The sequence below is a fragment of the Cetorhinus maximus genome, chromosome 11, assembly GCF_964194155.1.
Source record: "Cetorhinus maximus chromosome 11, sCetMax3.hap1.1, whole genome shotgun sequence".
Lineage (NCBI taxonomy): Eukaryota > Metazoa > Chordata > Chondrichthyes > Lamniformes > Cetorhinidae > Cetorhinus > Cetorhinus maximus.
Genome location: NC_135889.1, coordinates 23,146,860 through 23,159,838, shown reverse-complemented (window position 1 = coordinate 23,159,838; position 12,979 = coordinate 23,146,860). Strand labels below are relative to the sequence as shown.

Below are 12,979 nucleotides of genomic sequence, written 5' to 3'. Positions count from 1 at the left end.
CTGCTTTTGTATTCAATACCTCCAATAAAGGAAAGTATTCCATATGCTCTCTTAACCACCTTATCCACCTGCCACCTTTAAGGACCTGTGAACATGCACTCCAAGGTCTCTGACTTCCTCTCAATATCTTCCGGTTTATTGAGTATTCCTTTGCTTTATTTATCTTCCCCCAAGTGCATTATCTCTCTCTTTTCTGGACTGAATTTCATTTGCCACTTTTCCGCCCCCACTTAACCAAACCATTGATATCTTTCTGAAGACAACAGCTATCCTCTTCACCATCAACTACACAGCCAACTTTTGTGTCATCTGCAAATTCCCCAATAATGCGTCTCACATTGAAGTACAAGTCATTAATATGTACAACAAACAGCAAAGGCCCCAAACAGACCTGTGGAACGTCACTGGAAATGGCTTTGCATTTGCAAAAACATCCATCGACAATTACCCTTTGTTTCCTGTCACTGAGCCAATTTTGCATCCAGCGCGGCAGCTTCCCCTGTATCCCATGGCATTTACTTTCCTGACCAGTCTGCCATGTAGGAACTTGGCAAATGCCTTACTAAAATCCATGTAGACAACATCCACTGCACTACCCTCATCAATCCTCCTTGTTACTTCCTCAAAAAGTTATATTAAGTTAGTAAGACATGACCTTCCCTTAGCAACCATGCTGACTATCCCTGATAATTTCTGTGCCTTTCAAAGTGACAGTTTATCCTGTCTCAGAATTGATTCCAATAATTTGCCTACCACTGAAGACTGACCAACCTATAACTTTTTGGCCTATCCCTCGTACCTTTTAAAAAATATTGGTACAATGTTCGCAGACCTCCAATCCTCTAGCACCTTGCCTGTATCTGGTGAGGATTTCAAAATGATCCTCAGAGCATCTGCTATTTCCTCCCTGGCTTCCATTAACAACCTGGGATACATTCCACCAGGCCCTGGTGATTTATCCACCTTCAAGGATGCCAGTTCCTCCAGTACTTCCTCTTTCATTATGCTTATTGTATCTAATATTTCACACTCCTCCTTGGCTAGAATCCCTCTCCTTAGTGAAGACAGAGACAAAGTACTCATTGAGACCCCTGCCCACATCTTCAGCACCAACACACAAGTTACCATGTACATCTCTGATGGGCCCTATCCTTTTAGTTATTCTCTTGCTCTTAATGTACTGGTATAACCTCTTTGGGGTTTATTTGATTTTACTTGCCAATCTTTTTTCGTATCCTCTTTTTGTTTTCCTAATTCCTTTCTTTACTTCACCCCTGTACTTTTTATACTCGTCTAGGCTTTCTGTAGTATTAAGCAGGACGAGTAACAGTAAAATCGGTCCAAGTCATTTGGAGTCCCTTGATATGCATGCACTAGATCAGTTAGGCGTGCTTTCAAGGATTCAGTGTCTTTAGTGAATGCTGGTTTGTGGCAGGATAGCTGGGAGTAGAGGAGTTCGAACTCAGCAAATACCTCTTCCTGTTTGATGTGGGACGAAGGCGCACCAAAATTGAAACCATGCACAAGAGCAAACTCCTCGCTTTCGTAGAATACACGGTCAGAGAGATAGTCATAGAGGTCTACGGCACAGAAAAAGGTCCTTTGGCCCATTGAATCTGTGCCAGTCAAACAAGTACCCAGCTATTCTAATCCCGTTTTCCAGCACGAGGCCAATAGCCTTGTATGCCATTGCACTGCAAGTGCACATCCAAATACTTCTTAAATGTTGTGAGGGTTTCTGCCTCTACCATCCTTTCAGGCAGTGAGGTCCAGATTCCCACCACCCTCTGGGTGAAAATATTCTTCCTCTCACCCCCATAAACCTCCTGCCCCTTACCTTAAATCTATGCCCCCTGATTATTGATCCCTCCACCAAGGGAAAAAGTTCCTTCCTGCCTACCCTATCTATGCCCCTCATAATTTTATACACCTCAATCAGGACCCCACTCAATCTCCTCTGCTCCAGGGAAAAATAACCATAGTCTATCCAATCTCTCCTCCTAACTAAAACTCTCCAGCCCAGGCAACACCCTGGTAAATCTCCTCTGCACACTCTCTCTAATGCAATCACATCCTTCCTATAATGCAGATTCCAGAACTGCACGCAGTACCCTAGCTGTGGCCTAACCAGCGTTTTATACAGTTCCAGCATAACCTCCCTGCTTTTATATTCTATGCCTCGGCTAATAAAGGCAAGTATTCCATATGCCACCTTAACCACCTTATCTACCTGTCCTGCCACCTTAAGGGACTGGTGGACATGCACACCAAGGTCCCTCTGATCCTCGGTAATTCTCAGGGCCCTACCATTTATCGTATATTCCTGTGCCTTATTTGTCCTGCCCAAGTGCATCACCTCACACTTAACCGGATTAAATTCCATTTGCCACCAATCAGCCCACCTGACCAGCCTGCCTGTATCCTCCTGTAATCTAAGGCTATCCTCCCCACTATTTACCACCCCATCAATTTTCGTGTTGTCCGTGAACTTACTGATCAACCCTCATTCAAGTCTCAATTGTTTATATATACCACAAATGGCAAGGGACCCAACACCGATCCCTGTGGATCCCCACTGGACACAGGCATCCAGTCACAAAAACACCCCATGACCATCACCCTCTGCTTCCTGCCACTCGGCCAATTTTGGATCCAATTTGCCAAATTGCCTTGGATCCCATGGGCTCTTACCTTTGTTATCAGTCTCCCATGTAGGACCTTATCAAAATCCTTGCTCAAATCCAAGTAGACTACGTCAAATGCATTGCCCTCATCTACACACCTGGTCATCTCTTCGAAAAATTCAATCAAATTGGTCAAACATGGCATCCCCTTAACAAAACCATGCTGACTGTCCTTGATTAAACCCTGCCTCTCCAAGTGTAGACTAATTCTGTCCCTCAGAATTGATTCCAATAGTTTCCCCATCACTGAGGTTAGACTGACTGGCCTGTCGTTCCCTTGTTTATCCCTTCCTCCCTTCTTGAATAACGGTGCCACATTGGCTGCCTTCCAGTCTTCTGGCACCTCCTCTTTGGCCAGAGAGGTATTGAAAATTATTGCCAGCGCCCCTGCTATCTCTTCCCTTGCCTCACTCAACAGCCTGGCATACATTTCATCCAGGCCTGGAGATTCATCTACTTTTAAGCCTGCCAGACCACTTAGAACCACCTCCCTTTCTATGCTAATTTCTTTACTTATATCAGTGTCCTTCTGCCTGATTTCCATACCCACATTGTCCCCCTCACTTGTGAACACCAACACAAAGTATTCATTTAGAACCCTATCTATGTCTTCTGGCTCCCCACGCACATTATCACTATGGTCCTTAATGGGCCCTACTCTTTCTCTAGTTATCCTCTTACTCTTAAAGTACTTGTAAAATAACTTTGGATTTTCCTTTATTTTACCTGCCAATGTTTTTTCATGCTCCCTTTTTGCTCTCCTAATTTCCTTTTTAAGTTCCACCCCTACACTTTCTATACTCCCCTAGAGCTTCTGCTGCTTTGAGCCCTCAGTATCTGCCATAAGCCTCCCTTTTTCTCTTTATCCAATCCTTTATATCCCTCGACATCCAGGGTTCCCTGGATTTGTTGGTCCCACCCTTTACCTTTATTGGAATACGTTGGCCCTGTACTCTCCGTATTTCCTGCTTGAGTCCTCCTGCTCTGACGCAGATTTACCTAAAACCTAGATTTGCTATGTGTTTGGTGGCGTCATTAATTGCACTTCCAAACTGCTTTCACTTAAGTGAGTTCACAGTGTGGGCGATTTGAAACAGGTATTTAAGGTGTGGTCATCTATTCGGGCAATATAACAAAAACGGATCAAATCGATAAATGAAATTTGCTTGATCTGAGATCAAGGGCAGTGTAGGGCATGGTGTAAATTTGTATCCCTATTACTGGTCTGTTCAATCTCATCTTGTATAAACACTCAATTGGGGACTGTGTCTCACTTTAGCATTATCAGTACATTTGGAAATGAACTGGCACAACATGGGTTTAATACGCTCTGAGAAATTCGATAGATAGCTTGCCTGTTCTTAACTTGAGACAAACTATGTTGTTGATATGCCCAATTTGGTTGTACCTCTATCTCGGGTATACAAACAGCCATTTGGTAGTACAGAACTGAAAGAAGGCACATGTGGAAGCTTTTCGCCTTGCATTCATCAGGACATTTGGATTCAGGACTCAAGGGCCTAAGGCCATCGCTTTTGGTCCTGAAAAGTGCGCAGTCTACCTTGATTACCCTGGAAGCGCAAGGTATCTCAAAAACTTGAGCCACAGGTGAAGCTAGCCGTTCTATGCTGCTACTGTTCAGGAACAATACGAGTGGTGTTCACCACTAACAGGATGCTGCCGTCAAGCCATAAAGATGTTCTGCCTATCAGACAAATGAGTAATATGATATGAATTTCAGTGCTGCTGTGATGTAGGCCGTACATCCCAAAAAGTGGCAGATCATACTAAACAGAATGTCCCTTCAGCTGTTCACAACAGGCAAGGTACTGACCATACCAAACCAGCCTGCACTTGCAAAACTCAAAATAGTGTCCTACATTGGATGTGATTTTGGGATTGGACAGCATTTGCTAAACAGTCCTGAGAGCTGCTCCGAATTACACTGACAACCAGTTTAAGATTCAGTCAGGCTAACAGTGCTGGAAGTTATATATATATTAATACAGAGCCCTGTTCTTTGCAGGCAGAACATGTACGCACATTGTTTCAACTGAACAAAACAGGCGACAGCCATTCTCTGGTTCATTCCCCAGGGCGATGCCTTGACTAATCAGAGTCAACCTGCTTGGTTTGAATTTAAACAAAGCTTGGCAGTTAAGTCAGTCATCAATTAATTGGTGCATTCTCCATGGCAATGCCCCTACCAATCAGTCCACTTGCCAACCAGTCAGCACACTCATACAGTATAAATTGTTCCCTTTACATTTGGTATTCTTGTGAATGTCCTGATGAGTGAAAGATGAAAAGCTTTGACAGCATGTTTCCTTTTTTCAGCGATACTTAAGTTCTGTACTACCAAATGACTATTGGGGGAGGGGGGAGTGGTGGGGGGAAAACAGATTTAAAAAAACATGATTGCTTGGAGAGGCGGAGGTATTGTCGCTGGACTAGGATCCTGAGACCCAAAGTAGTTCTCTGCGGACCCAGCGAATCCCGCCATGGAAGATGGTGAAATTTGAATTCTAGACTATTGATTCACAATTTTTTATTGATGACCATGAAATCATTGTCAATTGCTGTAAAAACCCATCTGGTTCACTAGTGTCCTTTAGGGAAGGAAATCTGGCACCCTTGGCCTAGCCTACATGTGACTCCAGACCCACAGCAATGTGGTTGACTCTTTGCAAGCCACTCAGTTGTATCAATCTGCTAAAAAGTCTAAAAGGAATGGAATCAGATGGACCATCTGGCATCGTCCTAGGCACCTGGAAGGACAACGGCAAACAGCCCTGTCAACCCTGTAAAGTCCTCCTTACTAACATCTGGGTTCTTGTGCCAAAATTGGGAGAGCTAGCCCACAGACTAGTCAAACAACAACCTGACATAGTCATCCTCACAGAATCATACCTTACAGGCAGTGCCTCTGACGCCAGGCAGTGCCTCTGACGCCAGGCAGTGCCTCTGACGCCAGGCAGTGCCTCTGACGCCAGGCAGTGCCTCTGACGCCAGGCAGTGCCTCTGACGCCAGGCAGTGCCTCTGACGCCAGGCAGTGCCTCTGACGCCAGGCAGTGCCTCTGACGCCAGGCAGTGCCTCTGACGCCAGGCAGTGCCTCTGACGCCAGGCAGTGCCTCTGACGCCAGGCAGTGCCTCTGACGCCAGGCAGTGCCTCTGACGCCAGGCAGTGCCTCTGACGCCAGGCAGTGCCTCTGACGCCAGGCAGTGCCTCTGACGCCAGGCAGTGCCTCTGACGCCAGGCAGTGCCTCTGACGCCAGGCAGTGCCTCTGACGCCAGGCAGTGCCTCTGACGCCAGGCAGTGCCTCTGACGCCAGGCAGTGCCTCTGACGCCAGGCAGTGCCTCTGACGCCAGGCAGTGCCTCTGACGCCAGGCAGTGCCTCTGACGCCAGGCAGTGCCTCTGACGCCAGGCAGTGCCTCTGACGCCAGGCAGTGCCTCTGACGCCAGGCAGTGCCTCTGACGCCAGGCAGTGCCTCTGACGCCAGGCAGTGCCTGGTCATGTCCTGCCCCACCTGCTGACAGAGGCGGTAGCACAGTGGTATACAGTCGGGAGGAAGTTGCCCTGGGAGTCCTTGGCACCGACTCCGGACTTCATGAAGTTTCATGGCATCAGGTCAAACATGCACAAGGAAACCCTCTGCTGATTAGCAGTACCACCACCCCCACCCCCTTCAAGCTGATGAATCAGTACTCCTCCATGTTGAACACCACTTGGAGGAAGCACTGAGGGTGGCAAGGGTGCAAAATGTTCTCTGGGTGGGGCACTTCAATGCCATCACCAAGAGTGGCTTGGTAGCATCACTACTAACTGAGCTGGCCGAGTTCTCAAGGACAGAGCTGCTAGACTGGATCTGTGGCAGGTGGTGAGGGCACCAACAGAAGGAAAAAACATAATTGACCTCGTCCTCACCAACCTGCCAGCCACTGATGCACCTGCCCATGACAGTATCGTAGGAGTGACCACTGCACAGTCCTTGTGGAGACAAAGTCATGTCTTCACATTGAGAATACCCTCCATGTTGTGTGGCACAACCGGCATGCTAAATGGGATAGATTTTGAAAAGATCTAGCAACTCAAGACTGGGCAATCATGAGGTACTGTGGGCCATCAGCAGCAGCAGCAGAATTGTACTCGACCATAATCTGTAACCTCATGGCCTACCATATCCCCCCTCTTCCATTATCACCAAGCTAGGGGATCAATCCTGGTTCAATGAAGAGTGCAAGGGAGGACATGCCAGGAGTAGCACCAGACATGCTTCAATGAGGTGTCGACTTGATGAAGCTACAACCAACGCAGGACTACTGGCATGCCAGAAGCATAAGCAGCAAGTGATAGACAGCGCTAAGTGATCCCACAATCAGCAGATCACATCTAAGCTCTGCAGTACTGCCACATCCAGTCGTGAATGATGATGGGCAATTAAACAACTCACTGGAAGAGGAGGCTCCACAAATTTCCCCATCCTCCATGGGGGAAGCCCAGCGCATCAGTGAAAAGATAAGGCTGAAGCATTTGCAACAATCTTCAGCCAGAAGTGCTGAGTTGAATGACCCATCTTTGCCTCCTCCGGAAGTCCCCAGCAGAACGGATGCCAGTCTTCAGCAAATTAGATTCACTCCATGTGATATCAAGAAACTACTGAAGGTACTGGATACTGCAAAGGCCATGGGTCCTGACCATATTCCGGCAGTACTGAAGACTTATGCTCCAGAACTTGCTGAGCCCCTAGCCAAGTTATTCCAGTACAACACTGGCATCTATCCATCAATGTGGAAAATTGCCCAGGTATGTCCTGCACCCAAAAGTCAGATCATGTACAACCTGGCAAATTACCGCCCCATCAGTCTACTCTCGATCATCAGTAAAGTGATAGAAGGGGTCATCAACAGTGCTATGAAGAGGCACTTGCTTAGCAATAACGTGCTCACTGACACTCTATTTGGGTTCTGCCAGGGTCATTCAGCTCCTGATCTCATTGCAGCCTTAGTTCAAACACGGACAAAAGAGCTGAACTCCAGAGGTGAAGTGAGAGTGCCCTTGACATCAAGGCAGCATTTGACAGAGTGTGGCATCAAGGAGCCCTAGCAAAACTGGAGTCGGAATGGAATCTGGGGGAAAACTGCACTGGTTGGAGTCATACCTAGCACATAGGATGGTGGTTGCAGTTGTTGGAGGTCAGTCATATCAGTTCCAGTACATCACTTCAGGGGTTCCTCAAGGTACTGTCCTCGGCCTGACCAAGTTCAGCTGCTTCATCAATGACCTTCCTTCCATCGTAAGGTCAGAAGTGGGATGTTCGCTGATGATTGCACCAATGTTCAGCACCGTTCGTGATGACTCAGATACTGAAGCAGTCCATGTCCAAATGCAGCAAGACTTGGACAATATCCAGGCTTGGGCTGGCAAGTGGCAAGTAACATTCACACCACACGTGCCAGGCAATGATCATCTCCAGCAAGAGAATCTAATTGTTGCCCCTTGACATTTAATGGCATTACCATTTGCTGAATCCCCCACGATCAACATCCTGGGGGTTTCCATTGACCAGAAACAGAACTGGACTAACCATACAAATATTGTGGCTACAAGAGCAGGTCAGAGGCTAGGAATCCTGCAGCAAGTAATCCACCTCCTGACTCCCCAAAGTCTGTCCACCATCTACAAGGCACAAGTCAGGAGTGTGATGGAATACTCCCCACTTGCCTGGATGAGTACATTTCCAATGCTCCCAACAACATTCAAGAAGCTTGACACCATCCAGGACAAAGCAGCCTGCTTGATTAGCACCACATCCACTCCCTGCACCACTGACGCACAGTGGCAGCAGTGTACCATATACAAGATGCACTGTAGGAACTCACCAAGGCTCCTTAGACAGCACCTTCCAAACCTATGACCACTGCTATCTAAAAGGACAAGGGCAGCAGACATATAGGAACACCACTATCTGGAAGTTCCCCTCCAAGCCACTCTCCATCCTGACTTGGAAATATAGAACTATATTGCTGTCGCTGAGTCAAAATCCCGGAACTCCCTCCCTAATAGCACTGTGGGTAAAACTACGCCATATGGACTGCAGTGGTTCAAGAAGGCAGCTCACCACCACCAATTAGGGATGGGCCATAAATGCTGGCTGAGCCATGCCCCATGAATGAATGAAAAAAAATTCCCTACAGAAGACCATTCACGCCAAGGTTAAGGGACTGGCAGGTGACTGGAGGAGGTTAAGTTGAAAATGTGCTTTTGAGGATGAGCAAGATGGAGAATATTGTAGGTGTAGGAAGGTGATGGATCATCAAATTTCTGGATGTTTGAACAGTGCACAGATTTGAGAGTCTTCTCTGAAAACAAATGCCGCAAAGTTGGATCACTTCGAGGCTTGATGTCCCAACATTCTTCCCTCCACCGTCTTGACATCACAAACTTTCTATGACTATGGAGGAAATAGAAGGATCTAATCCTATTCAAGTAAATCTCAATCTGTTTGGTGCAATATATTGCACCAGCTCAAAGGTTGGATCTTTGAGGCATGTGATTGAAAACATATCCTAAAAAACTGAATCCCAAAAATTGATGACGGCAGGACCATCATAGAATAATAGAATAGCTGATATTCATGGTGTCCAAAGGGAACTTCATTTACTTTCATCAAGGAAATCATGGTCAATATTTTTGTTGTGTTCTTGAGGACCATTTACTGAGGTTTTTCATTAAATTCCCAACTGCTTATAGTAAGTGCGCTTATAGTAAGTGCATTTAATGCTATTTCCCCACTATACACATTGGAAGATTTGTATAAATTTGCTTCTGTGGAACTTTTTTATTTCCCTTATTTCAAGAGAAACTTGCATGTTTCAGTAAATCTCTTTTCACTTGGAGGGGTTTTAATATACAAGGTAATAACACCTTAACATTACGCAAACTAATCACTGAACACCTGTTTTCATAAGCATTAACTTTGTAATTCATCATGATAATAGAGAATTTGCTATTCACCCAATTTAAACATGGGCAGTTTAAGTGGAGGGAGCTGCATTACTGTCTGGTTACTAACACTATTTACAACGTTAAGCTTAATCTCTCTGCCGTTTGATTAACCCCCCCCCCCCCCCCCCCCCCCCCCCCACCCCCAGCACAAAAGTTGCAGTGGCAGGAAGGTATTCAGGCTATAAGTTAATAACCACCTTTTAGCCAACGGTTGGAATAGATGCAAGCACAATTTGTTCCTGTTAACTTGCAGGTTGACTTTTGCGTGGGCAATAAGATTCGTCAAGTAGGTCAAATAAAACCAAGCAATGAGGGTTGTTTTACATAGTCGTGGAGGTCTACAGCACAGAAAAAGGCCCTTCGGCTCATTGAGTTTGCACCGGTCAAACAAGTACCTAACTATTCTAATCCCATTTTCCAGCACCAGGCCCATAGCCTTGAATGTCATGGCATTGCAAGTGTACATCCAAATACTTCTTAAATGTTATGAGGGTTTCTGCCTCTACCACCCTTTCAGGCAGTGAGTTCCAGATTACCACCGCCCTCTGGGTGAAAAAATTCTTCCCCTCATCCCCTCTAAACCTCCTGCCCCTTACCTTAAATCTATGCCTCCTGGTTAGTGATCCCTCCACCAAGGGGAAAAGTTCCTTCCTGTCTACCCTATCTATGCCCCTCAGAATTTTATATACCTCAATTAGTAACACTATCAGAATAGCTATTGCTGGATGACCTTGAAAGAAATGAGATGTGTAGTCAACCCCAATTGTCAGAGCAGTTCCAGATACTTTCACACAGTACATGAATGTATTTTCCAGACTAGCACAAAAACATTACTTATTGGCATCAGGCTAAGCTGAGATTCCTTGGCTCATTAATCACACTTATGTAATAAAGTACAAATTGTGACAAATTTTCTTCCTATTGCAGAAGAACCTCTTCCCAGCCAACTACCAAGTTCCATTGTCACCAGTTTCGGGTGTGTTGCACTTTGCCTGGTATCATGTCTAATGAGATTTTTTTTGTTTGCTTCAGAAGACGTTCTCCCTCTCCCTATTATAGCAGGGGTGGCTATCGTTCTCGCTCAAGGTCACGTTCTTACTCTCCACGTAAGTGCAGTGTGTTCACTGATCAATAGGCATTTGTTTTGAAGGATTTTGATAGTGATACGGCTATTCAAGGAATGCAGTAAGTTTTTGAGTAGGAATGGGGAAGAGGGAGAAGATATTTGGAAGAGTCTTGTCAGCATTCCTTCCTTGCCCCATCTTGGGCATATGAGTGGTCTGGGAACAGGTCATTCTCCTGCCCTGAGCAGAAGAGGTACCAAGTATAATCAGTTTACCTTGATTCGAGGATTAATTATTTTTTTTCTAAGGTAATTTATGCCATGTTTATGGCATAAATTACATCATTTTCAGGGTGTTATGTATGCACTGGCATGTTTTTTTCATCAAAATGAAAGCAAATTTGCCACTGTTGGAAATTCTGAAAAAATTAATCCACTGCGAATTTAAAATCTCATTTGGGATCGTTCAAAAGAGTTGTCAAAATTTCACTTATCTAAGTTTTGTTCGAGAATAGATAAAACACGATAGCCATACAAGTTACATCTGACTGGATGATCTGATGTGTGGATGCAACTGGCCTGTGGGCCATCTGTAGTTCACAAGCCCTGGAAATCCACCGCAATGAGCCCTGGCACCTCAGACCTGGTTTCCCTTGCATTTCTTGGTTTGTCCTGTTTGAATTTTGTGGACCTGGAAATTTGAAGTCAACTGTTGGCACTGTTGTTGCCAAAAAATATTTTTAGTGGAAATTGATTTAACTTCACATGTGACCTCTGAGCTTCCATGTTCCTTAAATCTTGGGGACAAGAAGCTTGGACAGTCCTGCTGTACTGATCTGAGAGATTTTAAGGCTGTGAATGATAACTTCTGTTCTCTTTTAGGTCGCTACTGAAGATCTGACGGATTCAAATGGCAACCTTCAGGCCAGCTGACCTTGCTGAAGATTTCTTTTATATAAAACAAATTTTTTTAGTCATGTTTGTGTAAAGTTTTTTTTTCTTTCAAGAAGTGTTTAGTAAGAAGCTTAAAATGTTCCAGTTGTATTGGGTTGTTAATAAAACAACCATTGTTACATCCTTGGGTTAGACCAACATAAACTTTGTTTTTCCAATCTTGAGCAGCTTTGAGTGTAGATAGGAACATAATGCAATGGTGAATGACCGTGTAGCTGCTATTGTCTCATTTAATAAGATGTATGTTCTTTGAAGTTTGGTGATGGGAACTAATATTGGACTTGTGGAGGACTTAAACACGTGCAGATTCCAGATCTGCACTCGTAGCAACATTGGTTTCTTATGTTCTCATTCAGTCCCATGAACTCAGTGAAGGGCTTTTTTCATACAGTGTGGAGTAAATTAAAATCCTAAATTTTAAACTTGCAAAATGGTATTTTGAAGAATTAGATATTGGTAATTAAACAAATTAAATGGAAACTATTTGCAGAAAATAGTGTTGGATTTCTGACTGGAAGAATTTTTAAAAAATTCCACATTAAAAGACGTATTCCAACATCAATCTCAAAAACACTGGGGAAAGGCAGCACTTAAGCCTGGCCTTAACTCTCAACTAATTGTGATTAGCTGAATTTGGTTAACTACTGATCTTTTTATTAGTTCCATTAGATTAAGTTATTTGATCTTTCATGGGACTATTTTTGTATCCCATCAGTAATATTCGTGTCCATAAATCTTCTGGATTCATGTTGTGAAGAGACTGTTCTGTTAAGATTTTTGTATCAGTGCAAAAACTATGGCACTGAATACCAGTGTGTGAAATGCTTTTAAATATCTGATGCAAAATGAACATTAAACTTCAGCAAAAACAGCCTATGTTTCATGTTTCTCTTTTAGCTGCTATATTGTCTTCATTTTATTAGTTGAACTAGCCCTTTGCAATCCTTGCAAGAGTTTTATTATTCTTTGTAACCTTGAATATAAAGCAGTGTAAGAGTTGGAACAATTGAGATCAAATGCAAAAGTAATCTAAATTGCCAACGTCAGGTGAATCTTCTGTTTAGATTATGCCTTGTTTACTGCATGACTAGCTGATGTTGTATTTTGTTTAGTAGGATACAAGGGATGCAGGCTCCCAATGTGCAGAGCTTGTGCAACTGAAGACAACATCAGGGCAAATTTGCCTGATTTGCCATGCCTGCCTTGAAGACTTGTTTTTTGTGACATGTGACAACTAGTCTGAGACAACAATGAACAGCTGAACTC

At 44.5% G+C, this 12,979-nt stretch overlaps 1 protein-coding gene across 1 annotated transcript in view; it reads left to right on the top strand.

Moving 5' to 3' along the window:
- Window positions 1-12,584, top strand: part of LOC144686432 (transformer-2 protein homolog beta-like) — a gene marked incomplete at its 5' end in the record, with an annotated part of 43,239 nt that extends 30,655 nt beyond the window's left edge. The window contains 2 exons of the mRNA XM_078551633.1: window positions 10,729-10,802; window positions 11,642-12,584. Coding sequence (XP_078407759.1) covers window positions 10,729-10,802; window positions 11,642-11,652 — 85 coding nt within the window. The remainder of the gene's footprint in view (window positions 1-10,728; window positions 10,803-11,641) is intronic.
- Between the last annotated feature and the right edge of the window lie 395 nt (window positions 12,585-12,979).